General features: G+C 39.6%; 1 protein-coding gene across 1 annotated transcript in view; it reads right to left on the bottom strand.

The window, feature by feature from the left end:
• nup107 (nucleoporin 107) overlaps window positions 1-22,647 on the bottom strand; it is a 52,684-nt gene extending 30,037 nt beyond the window's left edge. The window contains exons 1-10 of the mRNA XM_087997177.1: window positions 22,523-22,647; window positions 21,517-21,611; window positions 17,837-17,920; window positions 17,278-17,375; window positions 16,046-16,199; window positions 12,578-12,681; window positions 10,844-10,971; window positions 7,363-7,411; window positions 3,492-3,563; window positions 368-456 (exon numbers count right to left, since the gene is read on the bottom strand). Coding sequence (XP_087853303.1) covers window positions 368-456; window positions 3,492-3,563; window positions 7,363-7,411; window positions 10,844-10,971; window positions 12,578-12,681; window positions 16,046-16,199; window positions 17,278-17,375; window positions 17,837-17,920; window positions 21,517-21,611; window positions 22,523-22,548 — 899 coding nt within the window. The 5' untranslated portion in view covers window positions 22,549-22,647. The remainder of the gene's footprint in view (window positions 1-367; window positions 457-3,491; window positions 3,564-7,362; window positions 7,412-10,843; window positions 10,972-12,577; window positions 12,682-16,045; window positions 16,200-17,277; window positions 17,376-17,836; window positions 17,921-21,516; window positions 21,612-22,522) is intronic.
• Window positions 22,648-22,948: the final 301 nt, after the last annotated feature.

The raw sequence follows: 22,948 nt of genomic DNA, 5'->3' as shown, positions 1-22,948 counted from the left end.
CAGAGGAAAAAGAAACTGGTAAAGCTTTAGACAAGGCAGATGCAGCTAAATCTTAGCAAGAAAGAGATTAACCTGCTGCTGAAAATGTTTCATTATACGATGTTCTCCTAGGCTTATGGGGAGCAAGAACATTGGCATGGACCTGACAGGCTAAATGGTCCACGTCTGTGCTGTAAATATGATACAAGGTTCCTACTGCTAGCTATCATGAGAAACGTGTTTGCAACTGTCAAACATCACAAGTTAATACTGAAATAACAAAAAGGAAGAGAACTACACAAATCCAATTAACGATCAAAATGTAACAAAGATTTAACCTGTCTAACCATCTAACTTCCACCCTCAAAAAAAAACCTCTGGTTCTTACCAGTACACAGATTTTGCATAAAATTCAATGTTCTCTGCAAAATTTCCAGCTTCTTCTTTGGCAATACTCTCTAACCAATCTACAACGATCTATGGAGTTAAAAACAAAAAAATGTTACCGTGCTTTTTAATGAAAGTAAATTCTTCATTTGCTGGGTATTGGACAAACACCTGAACAAAACCTGATCAAAAATCATGATTAGTCACTTGGCAATAGAGAACTTGCATATAGTGAACAAAGGGATATGCTGTCAAAACTGTTCATTTTGCTTCACCACAGCAGACACATAAATATCAAACTTAAAAGAGAACAACAAATTATACTGCACAAGAGAAAGGATGCCAACTGGTTGGTCGTACTTGTTCCCATTGAAATTAGGTATTCTAGCATTTGTCTTGGTCAGGAAAGACTATCGATTGTTACATTCCTGGAAGGGGATAACATTCCCAATTTTACAAAAAGCCAAGGAACCGCACATGCTTAAAATTAGAAAGAAAATCTGAAATTGCTGGAAAACCTCAGCAGGTCTGACAGCATCTGTGGAAAAAAAGCACAGTTAAAGCTTCGGGTCCAGCGACCCTTCTTCCGAATTGATTGCAGCTAGCAACAAGTTGGTATATACACTGAGGATGGTGTGGGCAGTAAACGATAAGTAGGGATAGGTGTATCTCCAGCTACTATTTACTCCTTCCCCCAACCACTGTCCTCAGCGTACATACTAACATTTTCCTAGCTACAAACAGTTCTGGAGAAGGATCACTGGCTCTGAAACCAATAATAAAGAGAAGCAAATAAAACCGGAAAAATATGTTGATAAATGTTATGTATGCTAAGACAATGTGAATCTTCATTGGAATTTTACTACAAATAACTTGTAAATGGTTGTATTTTCCATTTCTCCACTGGAAAATCATAACATGCGACATGCTGATTTATAGCAAATGCAACAGGTTGATAGCCAATGACTAATCTCTTATTTAAAAGATAAAGGTTGAAACATTTGCAAAAATCTTCAGCCAGAAGTGTTGAGTGGATAATTCATCTCAGCCTCCCCCAGATGTTCCCATCAGCATGGATGCTAGACTTTAGCTAATTCCATTCACTCTGTTATATCAAGAAATGGGCCCTGACAACATTCCAGCAATAGTACTGAAGATGTGTTTCAGAAAGTGCTGCACACCTAACCACGCTGTTATAATATTGACATCTATTAATATTGAAAGTTGTCCATCTATGTCCTGTGCACAAAAAGCAGCACAAACCCAACCAAGCAAATTACCATCAATGTACTATCAAGCGGCATTTGTTTAGCAATAACCTGCGCACTGACACAGTTTGGGTTCTGCCAGGGCCACTCAGCTGTCAATCTCATTACAGCCTTAGTTCAAAGGGCTGAATTCAAACTGTGAGGCAAGAGCGCAATTGACCAGAGTGTAGCATCAAGGTACCCTCGCAAAACTGGAGTCTGTGGTAATCAGGGAAAATAAATCTCCACTGGTTGGAGTCATAGCTGGCACAAGGATAAATGATTGAGCTTGTTGGAGATCAGTCATCTTGGTTCCAGGACATCTCTGCAGGGGTTCCTCAAGATAGTGTCTTAGGTCAAAACATTTGCAGCTGCTTCAAAGACATTCCTTTTATCATAAAGACCAGAAGTGGGGAGTGTTCAGAACCATTCTTGACTTTTCAGGTACCGAAGCAGTCCCTTCCAAATGCAGCAAAAATTGGACCATATCCAGGTTAGGGCTGACATTCAGTAAGTAACACCTGTGCATCGCCATGAATAAATGTCAGCCCAGCCAGCAAAACGCACTCCAATGAATGAACTCTTTTTTTAACTAATAAAAGTCACAGAACTTCTGCATACACAGCTATACAACATAGTGACTTTAAGCAGGTGGCTTGCAACTATTGGTCAATGAATTCCTGACCACAGCTGGAATACTGCTGACAGTTTTGGCATCTTTATCTAAGGAAAGACATATTGGCATTGGATGCAGTCTAGAGAAGGTTCACTGAAGCTGATCATGGGTAGGGAGGGATTGCCTTATGAGGAAATGTTGAACAGGTTTGACCTGTATGGATTGGAATTTCAAAGAATAACAGGTGACCTTATTGAAACATACAATACGTTTTAAAGTTCCAGTTGCAAAAAATGACATATTGACTTTATAAAATGCTGAGCTCAGAAATAATATCAGGCAGATTCCAAAGTAAACAGACTTAGGGTGGAAACTGGATTGCCAATATTGTCTCAATAATGTTTAGTACAGACTTCCACAATAATGAACCGGGAATCAAACTCATATCACATAGATAGGAAATTGCCCATTTTGAGGGGTCTCTGGGGAAAGACGAAATCTTTAAGGCAATACTGCACATTTCTGTGCTTACCAATGGCAGTGCACTAGTCATCATTTTAGATCTGGAGGAACAGTGCAGCATAGACTTGTTCTCCAAAGCGTACAACAATACCAGTCGTAAAAGGAAAACAGAAGCCATATACAGGGCACTCGCTTATTAAAGAAAATCTTCGAGAGATAGTCCAATTCTCAAGCGCACCAACACGGCAATCAAAGGAGGTTCCACAAGGCTCGGAGTCCTGGGAATAGCTTGTACGGGAATGCTGTACCTATTGCAACCAAATAGAAAATGGTGCAGTATCTTTCAAAAGCAAGTATAAATCAGGAAGCAGAGAGAAAACACATCGACAAAATTCCAAGCCAGCAAGCAATGCAATTACCTGCATTATTCCCAGCTGATTTGCAGCAGAATATTCAGGACAATGACCAGCATTAGCAGTTGCTGTTTTCTTTAGCAAGAGATAATGTAGAAAGAGCACAGAAATCCCAGTAAAAAATAGTATGTATAATACAAAGGACTCGTGCCATAGTTTCCTGTGATCTGGACATCACAGCTGCACCATTACTCACATGCAAGTATACAGACACATTTTACTTAAATTGATAAACATACTCCAATCCCCAATCACTCCCTTAACTATTTTCATAATTTAATGCAAAACACTTTCATATCTTGCAAAAAATCCCCCAATTATACCATAAACTTTTCAAATATTCACAAGCCATACAACATTCCTGGTTTGTAAATAACATAGTAGTACCTGACACTGTCGTATCAGTGAGTCACGTTGGAAAAGCATTTCTACAATGGTCTTTTCAGTGGCATTTGGGGCCTGCAAAAAAATGTTTTATGAAATGTAAATTAGTTCATTTTTTAAATATTCTGAACATTCTGCCTACTGGATTATTCCACCTACAACACAACTGCACATTTCCCCAGGAGTCTCAATTACTACAGGATAAGACAGTTGATTGCCTTCATATGAGGATTTAAAAGTAGTCAATGAAAAGATCATGCACCATGTATAAAACAACTGATGAATAAATCTTCCACTACTGAACATTTTCTTCATTCTGATACAGCATCCTTTAACTTTAACTTCCTTAGATGAAAAACGTTTTATATAGTGAACTTGTATTTATTTAGTACAAGCAAATGTTAACACAGGAAGCTCATGTTTTAATTAAGTTTTTTTTAAAGATTTCTCATAAATTAAGCTATTAGCAATAATCTGTAAATCTGTATAACTTAAAATGTATTTCATAAAAAGTTTAACAATTTAGGATAAGTAGAAGTAATGACTTCTAACCAGATGTAAACAATTATTTATTTGTAATAAATAGTAATTCTTATTAAATACAGAAATCCACTCCATGCATCCTGTTAACCAGGATCTAAAAATACAGGTTATTGGAGAATTTTGCACCCTTTGATAAAATCTAAATTTGTGAGGACTCCAGAAATAGCAGAGCTGGATAGTATGCTGGAGCATACTACCCCAGCAAGGCATGTCAAACTGTACCATGTATTCATTTTGCTGAATGAGATCCTGCACCTAATCTGTATTGGTGAGATGGCTACTGTCATATCTGTTCAATACTTTTAGGTATGTTTTGTGACTGCCTCAAATTAAAATTGGATTAAATTACATAACATAAAGAAGGGTTCTCTTTCTGTGCATTTTAAATGGTGCATCTCAGCAGCTCTTGGGCTGTCATGGTTCACAGCAAGGAACATGTTAAATAAAACTATCACTTCTCAAATGCCTCATTTTATGCCACTGTACAAAAAAAGTTGAAAGTTGAAACTTCCATGGGGCATAATCCTCTTAATTTCTCAAGCATTTGCTAAGAACGAACCTGAAAGGAGCTGAGAAAAGCCACCACACAGATGTGGCCACGAAAATAATTTAAACAGGTGAGGTTCAGCAAGGGAAAACAAAAACTCAGGTGGATGCTGGTTGAAGATCTCCAATAATGCCATCCCATCCTCTAATAAGCAGATTGCTCACAGAGATCATAAAGTCAAGCTAGTGAGTCTCAAGTTTTATGGTTTGCCTATGCTACCTTTTTTGAATATTAGTACAGTGAAACCGCTATTATCTAAACGAGATGGGCGGGCACTATTTCGGTCGGATAATCAATTATTCGGTTAATCGGTTAAATGCCATTCCTCTGGGCTTAGACTTTTTTTTTTAAGTCTGCTCCCCATTCAGGAGACGAGGCAGCAGCACACCACGCGCAAGCCCCCTACCGCGTCCAACATCGCCTGATCCATCGCCACCCCGCCCCCAGCCAACATCGCCCCGATCCATCGCCGCGCCACCCTGCCCAACGTCGCCCCGATCCATCGCCGCGCCACCCCGCCCCGATCCATCGCCGCGCCACCCCGCCCAACGTCGCCCCGATCCAATACCTCGCCCCGCCCAACCCTGCCCACTGCCTGCCCCCAACCCCATCCAATCCCACCCCCGCCTGCCCAACCCTATCCAACCCCGCCCCCACCCCCATCCAATTCCGCACTCCGCCTGCCCCCAACCCCATTCAATCCTGCCCCCTGCCTGCCCCCAACCCCATCCAATCCCACCACCCACTTGCCCTCAACTCCACCCCCACCTGCCCCATGTTGGAAGGTTGGATCTGGGATAAGGCGGGGGAGGGGAAATGAGGAAACTGGTGAATCCATATTGATGCCATAGGGTCGAAGGGTCCCAATGTGGAAGATGATGCATTCTTCCTCCAGGCATCAGGTGGTTAGGGAGTGGCGATGGAAGAGGCCCAGGACCTGCATGCCCTTGGCAGAGTGGGAGGGGCAGTTTAAGTGTTTGGCCATGGGACGGTGGGGTGGCTTGGTTGGTGCGGGTGTCCCGAAGATGGTGTATGAAGCAGTCTACGAGTAGGTGTCGTGTCTCCCCAGTATAGAGGAGACCACATCGGGAACAATGGATACAGTAAATGACTTGTGGAAGTGCAGGTGAAACTTTGATAGATGTGGAAGGCTCTTATGGGGCTTTGGATGGAGGTGAGGGGGGAGGTGTGGGCACATGTTTTGCAATTTCTGCGGTGGCTGGGGAAAGTGTCGGGAGGGGAGGGTGGATTGGTGGGGGGCTTGGACCTGAAGAGGGAGTCGGAGAGGGAACAGTCTTTACGGAAGCTGGATAGGGGTGGAGAAGGAAATATATCTCAGGTAGTGGGGTCCGGTTGCAGGTGGCGGAAATGGTGATGGAGGATGATGAACAATCCCTTCCAATTTTCTTCATTGTTTAAACGTCCAAGCCATGCACAAACAAACCAAAGAGCTACAGATGCTGGAAATCAAACACAGAAATTGCTAAAAGATGTGGCAATATTTTAGTGGGGGGGGCAAGCTGCTCATAAATGACCTTTACAGTAACTTCATCATTGCTACCTGATCAAGCATCCATACAGGTTAGGGGAAACCTGATTGAAAACAGTGCTTTCTCCAAATTGATTGCAACCCAAACCTTCTCATGAATGCAGAGCATAAGCTGGCCTTGGTAGGTTACCATACAGGTATGGTAACCTACCATACGGTCCTGAAGAGGGAGTCGGAGAGGGAACAGTCTTTACGGAAGCTGGATAGGGGTGGAGAAGGAAATATCTCTCAGGTAGTGGGGTCCGGTTGCAGGTGGCGGAAATGGTGGTGGAGGATGATGTGATGATGAACAATCCCTTCCAATTTTCTTCATTGTTTAAACGTCCAAGCCATGCACAAACAAACCAAAGAACTACAGATGCTGGAAATCAAACGCAGAAATTGCTAAAAGATGTGGCAATATTTTAGTGGGGGGGGCAAGCTGCTCATAAATGACCTTTACAGTAACTTCATCATTGCTACCTGATCAAGCATCCATACAGGTTAGGGGACTCCTCCATCGTCAGACCACAGCGAAACGACGGTTGGAGGAAGAATGCCTCATCTTCCGGCTAGGAACCCTCCAACCACAAGGGATGAACTCGGATTTCACCAGTTTCCTCATTTCCCCTCCCCCCAGCCTGTCTCAGTCAAATCCATCAAATTCAGCACCGCCTTCCTAACCTGCAATCTTCTTCCCGATCTCTCCGCCCCCACCCCAGTCTGACCTATCACCCTCACCTTGACCTCTTTCCACCTATCACATTTCCGACGCCCCTCCCCCAAGTCCCTCCTCCCTATCTTTTATCTTAGCCTGCTGGACCAACTTTCCTCATTCCTGAAGAAGGGCTAATGCCCGAAACGTCGATTCTCCTGTTCCCTAGATGCTGCCTGACCTGCTGCGCTTTTCCAGCAACACATTTCCATCTCTAATCTCCAGCATCTGCAGAACTCACTTTCTCCTACCATACAGGTATGGCTGTGCATAACCATTTTAAGAGCCTGGTTACCTCAATTAATAAGCCATGCAAACCAAAACAATATCAGAATTAAGAATCACCAGTAACCTGATCTCTGTGCAGACAGAGATCAGAAGTCAAGTCTATAATTTTATCATTTCCTTGCGCTGTCCTTTTTGTAAGTTATTGCATGGAAGAAATGGGTAAACCAAAAAATAACTGACTTCTTTACAATCAATATGTTTTGTTGGTCAATTATGAATATTTTCATTACATATCTCAACTAGTCATACTTACAGCTACTTCAAACATCATGCCTTCTTCCACACTGGATTCAATTCTGTCCCTGGAAATGATATAGCAAACAAAATCAGTTAGGGAAAATACAGCTCTTTTCTTTTTAAAAAGTGCAGCAACTTCTTACAGCCACTATACATCATTGAACACTAAAATTACTTCCATGTATTACTGATCTAGCCCAGAAGATAAAAGTAAAAGCAATCAAGAATGTGTGGACTTGAGTCATATTATTCCACTATTCTTTTTAGGATTTTCTTTTCCTGTATGTCCACTGCTTATATTTTCTCTAACATCTTCTGCTATCTTTACAGAAGTCAAAGTCTTCTTAGAGAATGGAAACAGATGTAGCCCATGAACTTGCCACTAAACTGCTCATCTTTAAGTATACTGCACTGCATTCATATACAGATTGTTTTTTAAAAATCAACCTGTTCAAATGTGTGATGACACACCTGAAGCTGATGGGACCTGAACCCAGCGTTTCCAGCTCAGAAGTAGGGACACTATCATTGTGCCATAAGAGCTGCCAATTTGCATTTATACAGTGCCTTACACAATCTTAATATCTCTGAGGCATTAACAGCCAGTTAAGTATTTTTGAAGTATACTTAGTGACTTGAAGCAGGAAACAAATCAGTCAATTTGCACATGACAAACAGCAATGAAAAATATCTGCTTTTTGTAACATTAATTTAAGGAGAAATACTGGTCAGGACAGCAGGGATACTCCCCGACTCTTCTACAAAACAGTGTCATTGGATATTTTACATGCACCCAAAGTGAAAGACAAGTTTCTCAGTCAAATGTCTCAGCTATACTGTGGTAACCTAGATTATTATCCTCAATCCTGGAGTAGACCAGAACTCTCAATCACCGAGTCAGAGTCGACTAAATGAGCTACATCAGTACTAAAAATCTAAGACAACTCAAAAGTAAAAAGGTAAAGTAGCCATAGTGTTACTAGACTATAGGACCGCTCTCTGATTAGAGAGAGATGGTGGTTTTAACCAGAGGGTCACCACATCTCAAGTGGGGATAGATGACGAGAAGGAAAGTCATTCATGGTAACTCCAGTGGGAATTAAACCCAAACTGTTGGATCACAAACCAGTCGTTCAGCCAACTGAGCTAACTCACACCCTCCACAGCAAATGGCAGCAATCATTTACTTTTACATTTTCCTCCATAATAATAATCACTACACTGCAGAAATATTCGCTGCTTCCGAAGCACTGTGTAACATCCTGCAAAACACTACACAATTTAGGTTTTCTTTTGTTATTGCATGAAAATATCTGCTTATAAATTATGTAGGTCAATGAAAACAGATTTTTGGTTCCATCGATGTTGTTCCAGTGAAATTTGTAGGACAATTTTCCAATCAGTAGAAGCTGATAATGGGAAATGGGTCAGAGGAACATAACAGTAATTTTTAAAAAATATAATGGTTGCTCACAATTAAACACCAAAATGTTTGTCAATTTAAATGCAGGCATGTAGTATAGCTCGGATATGGTAACATTTCATTCATCGGTCAAACTGCTTCTGCCAATTTATAACTTGATGTAGCGATGTCAGTGTTGGACTGAGGTGGACAAAATCAGAAGTCACATAACACCAGGTTATAATCCAACAGGCTTATTTTAAATCACAAGCTTTTTGGAGCGATGCTCTTGAGTCAGGGGGAGAAGTACAAGTGTATTGTACTTCATCTGATGAAGGAGCAGTGCTCCAAAAGTTTGCGATTTAAAATAAACCAATTGGACTATAGCCTGGGGTGTTGTGTGACTTGATTTTTTAAACGCACACAGATAGTAAGGCAGCCTTATAATGGAAGGTCAATCTGACTTTTTAAAATGGAGGGGCCAGGTAAAACGTTCTCCTTCTAGCTCGAAGATAGATAAAAACTGAAGCATGTGGAACCGACCCAGACACCTTGTCATTACGTATAAAATGCATGGAATGTGTAAATGTCATGGAAATACGCAGAAAAAATCCATAAATCTATAATATCAGAAGTAATTATAAGACCATAAAACATAGGAGCAGAAATTAGGCCATTCAGGTGATTCAGTCTGCTCCACCATTCAGTCATGGACAATAAGTTTCTCAACCCCATTCTCCGGCTTTCTCCCCATAACCCTTAATACTTTTAACAATCAAGAACTTATTTATCTCTGTCTTAAATATATTCAATGACCTTGCCTCTGCAGCTTTCTGTGGCAATGAATTCCATAGATTCACCACTTTTTGGCTGAACAAGTTTCTTATCTCTGTTCTAAAGGGTCTTCCCTTGAAGGCTGTGCTCTCAGGTCCTAGTCTCTCCTGCTAATGGAAACATCTTCCCAATGTCCAATCTATCCAGGCTGTGTAACTTATTATGGAGAAAGTGAGGGCTGCAGATGCTGGAGATCAGAGCTGAAAATGTGTTGCTGGAAAAGCGCAGCAGGTCAGGCAGCATCCAAGGAACAGGAGAATCGACATTTCGGGCATGAGCCCTTCTTCAGGAATTCCTGCGTACCTGCTCCAGGGGCAGGACACCCTTCCTGAGCTACAGGACCCAAAAATTGCTTGCAATATTCTAAATATGATCTGACCAGGGTCTTGTAAAGCCTCAAAAGTACATTCCTGCTTTTATATTCTAGTCCTCTCGAAATAAATGCCAACATTGTATTTGCTTTCCGAACTACCAACTGAACCTGCAAGTTTAACTTCAAAGAATCCTGGACTAGGCCTCCCAAGTCCCTTTGCACTTCAGATTTCTGAATTTTTACCCAATAGAAAATAGTTTATGAATCTACTCTTCCTACCAAGTGCTTAACCTCACACTTTCCTACAGTTCACATGATTATAATCGTACAATAGAGCAAACAAGGCTGTTACTCTTCACTTTTTATGAAGCAAACTAAAGACCATCTGAATCTCGTCATGTGAAATTTCTACCATTGCATTTCTTTATCATCTTGAAGTAGTTTGCTTTTGATTGTCATTGCACAATTTAAATAGAGATCCAATATCATGGCAGAAATCCATCATTCAATACATCACTAAATACATGCACAAATTATAAAGATATCCATGATAGGTGAAGTAAAATGAATTAACTCAGTCGAAGTGCAATATACAACAGCAAAATAAATGTTTCTGCTTTTATTCCAAAATTCTAAAAACAATCTTAAAAATTAGAATCCTAAATGATAGGCTTTGGCAAATAAATGACTGCACTATCAGTTTTATCTTCATTGACAGACTCAGTTGGTTATTAGCATCCTGTGCAGCAAGATAGAAATATACAAATTAATAACATCTGTAACATTTGAGCGAATTGCGTGCAACCAAGCAAGGCAAAAGGCTACAAATCCTAAGTGCAAGAGGGTAGCATGAGCTTGAGTAGCCACCAAGAAATATAATGCAGCTATAATATGCAACTGCATTTTATTCCATTCCTAACAGTTTTGTATTAACATTGAATGTTGTACCTGTAAAGAGATCCAATTAAACGCCAGGTGACCATTTCTTGCTGAAGGAACCAGAGAACACTAGCTGTTTTTGAAAATTTCTGTTGCCCAGGGGTTGCACGGTTTACAATCTTCTGAAGTATATTTACCTGAAACAATTGAACATTTAGAAGTGCTTATTTCTTCTGTTTAAATGTGCATTGTTCATCTCTACCCAACTGCTTCAGTCGAAGTAAAATATACACAAAATTACGCAAGGCTAGATTTCTCCTTGCACATGTCACATTTTTAGAAATACTTAGTTGGAACATCCAAATCAGTCACAATGTTGCAATTTATCTTTACCCAGTATCTATAGCTAAGTATTCCTTGAATAACAATCACCAATTTACAACTGCTTTCTGGAGACCATAAAGAACAAAATGATAACCACAGTATACTTGCCAATATTCTTAACTAAGAAATCAATTTCTCTTAAAATTACACCCAGGTATTTCATACCACACAGCAATATTGGTAAAATAAAAAGTATAAGAGGCAACTGGTCTTAAGTTACAAGAGCGTACAATTTTCACAACAGTTTGGAACACGAGACAAGCTTCAATAGCATATTAATATTTTTGATTTATATAATTCAATTGGAATTATTAGCAAAGACAAATATTGTAACTTTCTTAAATCTAGATTTGTTAGCAGTAGCGATACTAGATGCTGCACAAAAGCAGAATGTAAAATTAGTGGACATATCATTTCTAGAAAACAGATGTCCCACATTTATGGGAAGGCAATTTGCCTCTAATTTTCCAGTTCATTTCACTTTGAGCCCTACAGGTTGAGAATATTTTATTAAGTACTTCACTTTTGTGAAATATTAATGCCAGTTTATTTTTTACTTCAAAAGGGTACTGGATAATTAAGACCATAATTACAAGAAGGAAAGCCCAATCCAATACCATTGCCCAAATTGATAAAATATTGATCAGCAACCTGCATAGAGGTCTAATATGAAAGCACTGCTATTCCTGGGAAGACCCTTCAATGATCCTGCCTTATATGTTCATTAAAGTGAGAAATTCATCTGAAAGGTAAGCCTAGATTGTTCACTTCACTCCACAGAATGATGAAAGATTCAGTTAAACGGTTATGAATTCACATATTTTGTCAAACTGGTTTCTGAAACAGTTTAAAAGGTACCCAAATTCATTAATAATTGCTATTAATAAATTAATTTAATAATAAATACATTTTACTTGTTTTTTTATTCCCTATAAATCTATTTTGTAGTTGTAGCATGTATATGGTTTGAAGTTTTACTCTTAATTTATTTGCTGAAGAGCTAAGAACTGCCACACACTTCCGGGGAAAAAAATTCAATGATGAGATTTTTTTTTAAGGCTCCATCACATAACGCACTCGCTTTCCACTTTTTAAAACTGCAAGATGTCTCAAAAGGAGATATTAAATTTTAAATACACACAAATGACAAGCTCTAGAGCACGTGCACACTTTGTTCCACTAATTATATTTAATCTGCTTATCAGTTAAATTCTTTGAAAAATTAGAAACAAGTATAATTCAGGCTCTTCATAAATTAACTAACTTGACAATAAACAGCATTACAGGTCATACGCCTTATGGAGATACACAATATTCTCAGACACAAAAACAAAACTAGATTATTTGATATAATTTATAAAACAGAAGCTTCTACTCTACCAAAAACTAGTTGCAGAAGCCGGGTTTTAAAAATCTTACCTGGTCCATGCAATTGGCTTCATAAGATTCGATCAAATCAAAGATAGCAGTAGATGAATGTGCCAAGAACGCTTCCAAAAACTTTGAAAACAGAACAGATGACGCTGTCAAAAAGAAAAGTACAAAACGTGGAATGGAGTTAATGTACTCTGAAATATAATACAATATACATGCAAATTTAAGTGCAAATTATATGTTTGCTATCATCAAGTGTGTTCAGACTTGCATATTCAATTCTGCTGTCTCATTTTAGTTGCAAAATACTACTGGAGCTTCTAACATTCAACATGTGCCTTGTTTTATAAAAACTGAACAGCTTTTCATTACTTTCAAATGACACTAAGCTGGGTGGCACCATGTGCTGTGAGGAGGATGCTAAGAGGCTGCAGGGTGACTTGGACAGGCTGGCAAATGTGGATAAATGTGAAGGTATCCACTTTTGTCATAAAAACAGCAAGGCAGATTATTATTTGAATGGTGGCAGTTTAGGAAAACGTGAGGTGCAACGAGACCTGGGAGTTATGATGGAACAGTCGCTGAAGGTTGGCATGTAGATGCAGTAAGTGATGAGAAAAGCTAATTCTAAAAGCTCCCAGATTCCCATAATTTTAATTTTGTTAGGATTCTTGGTAAAACTGGAGATTATTGGTGAAAAAGTGCTCATAATACTGTCAACGACACTATCTACACTTTCCTAATGATCAAGTGTTGATTCATAAGCTGATTATTGGATTGGTCGGATTGGTCCGATTGGTCCTGCTAATAGTGTGCAACTGCTTTTAATGGACAGAATGTACTGGGCCCATTTCAAGCATGGTTTGGCAGGTTTGAATACAGTACAGTCTTATATACATCAGCCAGAATATTAGCAGAGTCTAGTACATTTAATGCACACAAATTGTTTCTTGATATCTCATTGAAAGAACTGAAAACTAACATCTATGATGCCAGTGACTTCACGAGGAGACCGAGAGGCTCATTCATTCTTAATTTCTCACTGAGGATGTTCACAAACAATTCTGCCTTGTCTCACGCACCCAAATGCTGAGTTCCACCATTACTGAGGACAGTTAGTTAATTATTTGTTCACTACCATGATCAGCTTTTTGTGGCTTCACTTAGCTTTTTCATAGCATGTTGCTTCTGCTGTTTAGTATGTATATAATCCTGTGTTGTAACAGAACCAAATTTATATCTCATTGTTCGTTGCCTGCTACTCTCCAAATTAAATCACATGTGCTCCCCTTGCTTGATGGGAATGATAGTGAGGATATCCTGAGAAATTAGGTTACAGAATAGAGTGGAATACAATTCTGCTGCTGATAAAAGATTGCACATCAATAACTCAGTTTTGAGTTCCTTGGAGATTTTTGAATATATCCCATTCAGCATGATACCATCACACTACAGTGTGAAGGGAGGACCTCATCTTGAAAAGGGCTGTGCAATGGCATTCATCCAGTACAATCATGGACGAATGCAGCCCTTCGATAAGGAGATGATGAGGTTAAGTCAGGTTTTCCTCACCACCTGGCCCAGTCAATCTAATAGATGTGTCCTACAGGACTCGAAAAGCTCTCAAGTCAGCAGTGATATAACTGAACCGATCTCACTGATGTACACTAAAGTCCCACACAAGGTACACTGTATCCACTTGCTACCCTCTGCTCTTCCCAAGACTGAGTAGAATCATGAATACAATCCAGTCCATCACGCAAACCTGTCTTCCATCCACTGACTCCATTGATACTTTATGCTGTCTCAGGAAACCAATTAATATAATCAAAGACCCTGGTTACACCCCCTTCCACCTTTTTCTGTCAGGCAGAAGACATAGAAGTTTGAATACATGTCTGAACAGATTCAAGAACACCTTCTTCTCCGCTGTTATCAGACCTTTGAATGGATGTCTCAAATTTTAATTCTGATCTATCTATCTGCACCTTCCCTATGGTTGTAACACTGTATTCTGCACACTGTTCTGCTACCCTAATACATTTTGTATGGTACCATTTGCCTGTAGAGCAAGCAAAAATCCTTCACTGTATCTCGGTACACATGACAACAATAAATCAACCTTGAACTCAAATCTCAAGTGGTGATCAGCATGGAGAAGCACTGATTCTACATTTGAGGGAAGGTGGTAGATGGCAATCAACAGGAGGTTTCCATGTTCGCTTTTGATGAGTTTTGGTGGAGTCAATATTGGGGACTGCAATGGCCATGGCCTACATACAGCAACGTACTGCCACCTTTCCCAATTTTGCCACAAATTCCTAAATGTTGAAGAGGAATTTTGAGGGTTGGTTGAGCAAGGAATGGCCTTGTCATATCTGGCACCAAGATCTGTGCCAGGTAGTCTGTCAATTTTATTCTGAATTTACCTAACTGGAGTGGTTTGAAGCAACATTGGCTAGCCAATTCAGAAAGCAGTAACGTGGTAATGACATTGCTGGTCTGGAGTCACATACAGGCCCTAAAGAGGTCATTAATAACCAAGATGAGTTTTTATTTAAAATATGGCAGTTCCTTGGTCATTATTATTAAGACTAGCAGTTTATTCCAGATTTTTTTTAAAACAATCTACAATTTAAATTCTGCAGATACCATAGTACAAGCTGAACTCATCTCTGGAGGATTAATTTAGACTTTTTCACTGTTAGATTTCTCAGGTTTAAAAATTGTGAAGACTTAGGTTCATCAATGGAACCCACTAAAGACTATTTTCAATTTAATTAATATCAAGTCAGCATTGTGACATTCCACTCTCCATATTTTTTAATATTGAACTGTTGTCATTGATCGATTCAAGATGGCCGACACGGGGCAACTCCTTGAGAGCTCTCTGCAGCAGACCAACTCTAATAGTTCTTATAACCATTAACAGATCAGCATTTTTTCCAGATAAACATCTAATTGAAATATGAATGAGGCAGAGCCCAAATCCTTTGTAATAAAGAGGATTTTGAGGCTTTTGCTGCAAATATACCAAACCTCATTACAAGGATAGCATGACTGCTTAGGCTGTAATTTTCCACTGATCATGAAACAGCACCACATATGCAGGGTAACTTGGTTAAACAATAACAATGTATAATCCTAATTGAATTTTAGCAGAAACATTCTCAGTACCTGCCAAGAATCAAAACATGTCAACTAAGTCACTGAAATTTTTGTACTTGATAAAATGCACAGCTATGATGAAAGTGCCTCGCAAGCATTTCACACTGAGGCACAGTGAGCACAGGGTGATTTTGATACACTTATCTTCACTTCAGTAAGTTGAGATGTAATGTTCAAGGTAAGAAATATTGATTATATACTTCACCAATGGTGAACTGACACTGTGAATGTGATTCCACTCAAGGCCTCTGCAAATAGACTGAAGATTTATATTTCCTGGACCACCCAGCCCCACATAATGCATCAATGATTACCTACAAGTTTATGATCAAGCCTATTTCTTACCAGTTAATCCTGGATCATCCTCCCTTAACATAATTGCACTAACAGTCAAGTCTTCTGAAAAGCTTCTTGGTGAATCAGCTGCGGCTTTCATGCTAGTCCTCTGCTGAGTGAAGAGAGATGAAGAAGTGTCCTCGGCATCTTCTGCTATATATTGCTATATAAAATGTTTAGAGTCAAAAAGCAGAAAATTTTAAAATTATCCTTTTTGGCCATTAATGATAATTCAGAACTTTAACTTCTAATAAAGACTAATTATTATTCCAGTTTCATTTAACAGACCGCAAAAAGGAAGTAAACAGTGAACTTTTCAGTATAGTGAAACCAAATTTAAGATGCCTTCTTTCTTCACTCCACTCTTCCTACAATAGGTCACTTTATTGATGTTTTATGGTGATTTTGTATTTATTTTCTTTGCCTTACTTTCCAACATTTCCAATTCAACAACTTTTGATATCACTTTGTTTAAAACAAAAAGGAAGTAGGATAACTGATATTGCCACAAATTACCGGAAGCATGTCAACATTCAGAGGATAAGCTAAAATAGGACTGATTTCTATCAGTTTGAGACTTACTTATGCCTGGGCTATTAACCAGTGACTTAGGTTTCATGAGTGATCGCAAACATGTTTATGATGTACCAACATGACAAACATGTACCAGCCACCAAATATATCCAAAAACACTGGCTCAAAGTTATCTACAATAATAAGGTGGTTATTAGTGTTTGTCATTTTTCCAGGTTAAATCTGACAGCAGCTTCTGCAACCTGCACAAGTGCAGTTAAACATAGAAATTCATGCATTACAGCCATAGACACCATGATTCTTTACAGGCTACATAGTTACAGTTCTTACCAATAAGCTTAACATTCAAATGACTGCCAAGACCTTAATTTGCCCACTAATTCTGGATTTTTAGGGAGGAAAGAGGATGAGATTTGTTCCTTTTTGGAATTACTGATGATGTTAGGACTCATGAATTCTGAGTCAGCTTTTAATGACATATTAGTGATTGCTCTGGTCCTAAAACTGATGCTTCATGTGTCAAGGCTCATTCTATCTCAAGAAAATTCAAGTTGACAATTTAAAAAGGTTTTTTTTTGTCTTTTTCTTCTCTCTCTTTCAATGCCATATGCATTTCCTAATCTTTCTTACTACAACCATTTACATTCTTGATTTATTTCAAAGAAGAGAAACGCGAATAAATCTTGGAATTAATGTTTTATTCTTACCAAATGTGTATCTGGTACAAGTAGAGCTGGTTTAATTGATCCTAAAATTGATGACCCGTCCGACTGCTTTAGAGGACAGATTCGAGTCTGTGGTGTATCTGTAATACAAACCAGAAGTTAACTTCAATAACTAGCATGAATATCAGCTCAGAATATCCAAACTTAAGTAATATCATGATGGAGCAAATAAAATCAGGGTTGCACAAGAGATCAGAATCGAAGGAGGTTGCAAAGATCGGGAGGGGGTGAGGAATAAAGGAATTTGAAAAGAAAAGAAAATCTTTGAAATTTAAGATTTTTTGAACTGTTATCAAATGTGGTTTAGTGAGTACAGGGCTAATGTATGAAGAGAGCTTAGAGAAAGGTACAACAGTTAGCAAGCTTTGGATGAGCTCAGATTTACAGACTCTATATTGTGGGAAGCCGAGCACAGCCAGGTCAAGAGGCATATCAAGGTTTCAGCAGATGTGCTGAGACAAGGTTAGAGATAAGTGATGTTACAGAGTGGCAATAAGCAGTTTTACTGGCTCAAAAGTCAGTTATCCTAATTAATACTTACAGAAGTCTTGGAATATAAGAGCTGTAGCTCGAGTAGCTGTTACAAGATGGAAGCTGGAACTGTCTTTATTGTGCAACAATATTTCTAGAGAATGAGTTAAGCAAAGTTGGATCTGAAAGTTCACAAATAGTCATCACTTCTTTCCAGCAAATCTTTATTCGTACTTGTTCTACATTAGTACCAGAATCCCCAAATTAAAATACAGATGATATTTGAACTGTCACTCTTCAAAACTGCTCTATTACCCTTGCGTTGATTCTTCCAAAAGTCGTTGACCATGATGTAATTATTCATTACCTCAAAGGATTCCTTGAGTCTACAGCATAGAAACAAGCCCTCAAGTAAAAGCAAAATACTATAGATGCTGAAATCTGAAACAAACAGAAAATGGAGAAACTCAGCAGATCTGGCAACATCTGAGGAGAGAAAATTAGTGTTAATATTTTGAATCCGATATGAATCCTACTCAGTGTTTCCTGACTTACAGCCAGCTTGCTATCTATTTTGCCAACGACATCAATTTCAAATTCTCATGACAAAGGTCAGAAAATATCATATAGTATCTTACCCAAGGTCTGTTGCAAATCTAATATATTCACTAAATTACCTGATGCTACTCCTTCAAAGGATTCAATTAATTTTCGAAAATGCTGTAATTCTTCTCTTTCTAGATTGCAAACAAATTGTGTCTATAAGTAAAAAGTCCATTATTTTTCTGACAAATGTTAACTTTTTTTTGGTTCCCTTGACTTGCTCCTTTTTTCCTTAACTATGAAAACAGCATGCTCGTTACACTGCCAACCTTGTCCACATTTGAACACGTCCTCTTCAACTTTATAAATCATGTATCATTCAATCATACAGATGAGGAGTAGGTGTAATGTCATTTCAACAAACTCTCCATGTCCAACATTCTCTCTTAAAAGTCACTCTCCAAAACGGTGTTCATAGAAATACAGGTCTTTTTATGCAGTTTCTTATCCCATTAACAAAAGAATGCTCTGTTTGTGCAATGTTAATAGCTTTATTCATCCGCTAGCCTTTCCCTTTGAAGCTCCTCAAAGCTCTATCCACTTTCCCACTTTTTCCTTCGATACAAAATTATTTTGTTCATCTTTCATTCAACTTCCTTCAGATCACATGTTCAACATTTAAATCTCCTGTTTTACAGTCATAGGTACGTACAGCATGGAAACAGACTCTTCGGTCCAACCTGCCCAGGCCAACCAGATATCCCAACCCAATCTAGTCTCACCTGCCAGCACCCGGCCCATATCCTGCCAAACTCTTCCTATTTATATACCCATCCAAATGCCTTTTAAATGTTGCAATTGTACCAGCCTCCAACACTTCCTCTGGCAGCTCATTCCAAATACGTACCACCTTCTGTGCGAAAACGTTGCCCCTTAGGTCGCTTTTATATCTTTCCCCTCTCACCCTAAACCTATGCCCTTTAGTTCTGGACTCCACGACCCCATGGAAAAGACTTTGCCTATTTACCTGATCCATGCCCCTCATAATTTTGTTAACCTCTATAGGGTCACCCCTCAGCCTCCGACACTCCAGTGAAAATAGCCACAACCTGAAAGTGAGGTCTGCAGATGCTGGAGATCAGAGCTGAAAATGTGTTGCTTATGCCCGAAACGTCGATTCTCCTGTTCCCTGGATGCTGCATGACCTGCTGCGTTTTCCAGCAACACATTTTCAGCTGTAACATGACCTCCCAACTCCTGTACTCAATACTCTGACCAATAAAGGAAAGCAAACCAGACGCCTTCTTCACTATCCTATCTACCTGCGACTCCACTTTCAAGGACCTATGAACCTGCACTCCAAGGTCTCTTTGTTCAGCAACACTCCATAGGACCTTACCATTAAGTGTATACGTCCTGCTAAGATTTGCATTCCCAAAGTGCAGCACCATGCATTTATCTGAATTAAACTCCATCTGCCACTTCTCAGCCCATTGGTCCATCTGGTCAAGATCCTGTTGTAATCAGAGGTAACCATCTTCGCTGTCCACTACGCCTCCAATTTTGATGTCATCTGCAAACTTACTAACTGTACCATTTATGCTCGCATCCAAATCATTTATGTAAATGACAAAAGGTAGAGGGCCCAGCACCAATCCTTGTGGCACTCCACTCCACTGGTCACAGGCCTCCAGTCTGAAAAACAACCCTCCACCACCACCCTCTGTCTTCTACCTTTGAGCCAGTTCTGTATCCAAATGGCTAGTTCTCCCTGTATTCCGTGAGATCTAACCTTGTCAATCAGTCTCTCATGGGGAACTTTGTCGAACACCTTACTGAGGTCCATATAGATCACACCTACCACTCTACCCTCATCTTTGTTACTTCCTCAAAAAACTCAATCAAGTTTGAGAGACATGATTTCCCACGCACAAAACCATGTTGACTATCCCTAATCTGTCCTTGCCTTTCCAAATACATTTACATCCTGTCCCTCAGGTTTCCACACTGTAATGTAATCTAATCTTCTACCGTAATCATCCTATTATTCTTACAGATAGTTGAGATCTCCTTACAAATTTGTTTCTCAATTTCCCTCTGACTATTAGGAGGCTTATAATACAATCTCAATAAGATGATCATCCCTTTCTTATTTCTCAGTTCCACAAAAATAACATCCCTGGATGTATTTCCAGGAATATCCTCCCTCAGCACATGGATCAATGCACGTCCACTATCACACTTAAGCAAGCCAATACTTGTTTCTTCAGTTTCCTCAAAAACAGCTTCATTTTGAATCTTTCGCGTGGTTACACGACCAGAGGATTTTACCTCCATGAGCCGGAACCTTTCTGCCACAGAGCCAAGAATGTCTTCAAATTTAGTTATGAATTTTCATTGTTGCTGAGTGTATCCAAGAAACTGTCTTTTTTTTTTCTTCTTTAATCTCTCCATACAGAATTTGAGTATTACCTGCACAAATTTAGTCAAAGTTTTTACCTTGAACTCAGCAGGTTAATTTGGGGTAGAGAAAAAAAACAAAGGAAAAACAACTTTCATACTATATTGAGGAGAATGCGAATTGATTGGGAAGTGGACTATAATTGGTAGAGATATTGCTATGAAGAGTACACCAGTGGACAAATAGATTTATGAAAACCCCGATATAAACTACAGATTATAATCAAGCATACTTTGCCACAAGTAAAATCGGACAGATGAAAATTGTGCATTTTAATAACCTTTGCAAAAGTTCAGAAATAAATGTCGAGAATACTGGAAAAGAAAAGTCAATGCCCTATTTATGTCTTTCAATTCACAGCATGTAAGAGAGGATCTTTCCTGCCCTTGATCATTCCTCTGCCAACTTTTCAAAAAATCCTTTGAACGAGATATTGCCAAGCTCCATGTTCTGAAGGCTTATTCTTGGTGGGTTGATTCTTTTTGAAATATTGATAATTATCTTCAAGTCCTTCCCGAATAAATGTCCCAGGCCATATGCTCTCGTCCTTACAATCCAGATGATAATAATAGTTTCCATACTTCATTTCTTAAAAATGACAATATTCCTGAGTCACAAAGACAACTGAGAAAATGTCCAAGAGAATTAAGAAAATAAAAGGAATACAACATTTCACACAGAAAATATAGGTTAAATGCTTCCATTGAAGACCCTTTGGTCAGAATGGTATTAAGCGAAAAGGATACTGTCAATATGTTTTTTTGTAGCATTTCGCCTCAGAGAAGTTCTACTAGTCTCGGAGCTCCGGACTATAGGAGATGGGAAGTCTCCACTTATTTGTCTGAAATAAGATGATCCATAGCTTCAGAAAACAATGCTAAGATATTAAAGATAGCTACAAAGCTTCATACTGCTACACAATTCAAACTTATGTTATTGTTCAATAATTTCATTCTAAAAATGACTAAAAATAAACAATTGATGTTACCCACCTTTAAACAGGAAAATGAAGATCAAATTCTAAAGTTTAACATTTTAAAAAATCCAAAGCAAATATATTGCACCTTCATCTAAAACATTCTTTAGTTTCCAAAAGACCCCAAATGAAACCTTGCTGCTACCTTGTATCTACTCCCCACCACCATCTCTCCCATTTACCAGGCCAGACACAGATTTTGCTCAATTGCTCAAGAAACACCATCACCTTCTTTATCCCTTCCCACCACCTGCATCCTATTCCATCTCCGCCTTCCAGCTGCAACCCCTTCCATCCACGGCACCTCCCGATTCCTGCTCCCTCCCGCAACTCTCCACCTCCTGTTCTCCTTCCCCTCCTCTCCCACTCACCCATACCCTCCTCCTCCATCCCCCCAACCCACACTGCCCTTTCTTCTTCTCCTCCCACCATCCTTCTTCCCTGTTTCTTCTTCTCAGCCCCTCCCCATTCCCCTTCGGTGTCCCATCCTTGTCCCCACTCCCCTTCGGTCTCCCATCCTTGTCCCCACTCCCCTTCGGTCTCCCATCCTTGTCCCCATTCCCCTTCGGTCTCCCATCCTTGTCCCCATTCCCCTTCGGTGTCCCATCCTTGTCCCCACTCCTCTTCCTCATCTCTCCCGATTCCACACTCTCTCCTCCACTCCCTCTGTTTCTCTCCCTCTTTCTCCTTCTCTCTCTCTCGCACCAGGCCATGGACATCATTCTGGTTTAAGCACATCTCACGTGGGCGCTAAAGAAAAAAATCGCTCTTCCTACCTTTCCAATAATTGCGTTTTTGACATGGTGAATGCAGACAAGCTACCGTCTGTTGATCCCTAAAAGCAGCAAAACTAAACCGCCATCTCCATCTGTGCGCAGCGCGACCACCGCCTCCTTCAGGATCAAGAGGCAACGCATTCCTTCCGGAGCTCAGCGCCAAACTGAGCGCCCTCTGTGGTTGGCGAGCAAATTGACGTTGACTCCTCAACAAGCATTTCAATGCATCGACCAAGTTGAAAATCACACCTTGACCTCAAGGTTGGAATACTACAAACCGACCGACTCCCACAGCTACCTGGACTACACCTCCTCCCATCCTGCCCCCTGTAAAAACGCCATCCCATTCTCCCAATTCCTTCGACTCCGCCGCATCTGCTCCCAGGAGGAGCAGTTCCAAAAACGCACAACCCAGATGGCCTCCTT

The sequence above is a fragment of the Chiloscyllium plagiosum genome, unplaced genomic scaffold (genome assembly GCF_037043375.1).
Source record: "Chiloscyllium plagiosum isolate Xiang-an unplaced genomic scaffold, Cpla_swu_hap1 HiC_scaffold_19, whole genome shotgun sequence".
In the NCBI taxonomy this organism is placed as follows: domain Eukaryota; kingdom Metazoa; phylum Chordata; class Chondrichthyes; order Orectolobiformes; family Hemiscylliidae; genus Chiloscyllium; species Chiloscyllium plagiosum.
Note: the sequence above shows the minus strand (reverse complement) of the source record. Positions and strands in the feature narration are given on the sequence as shown.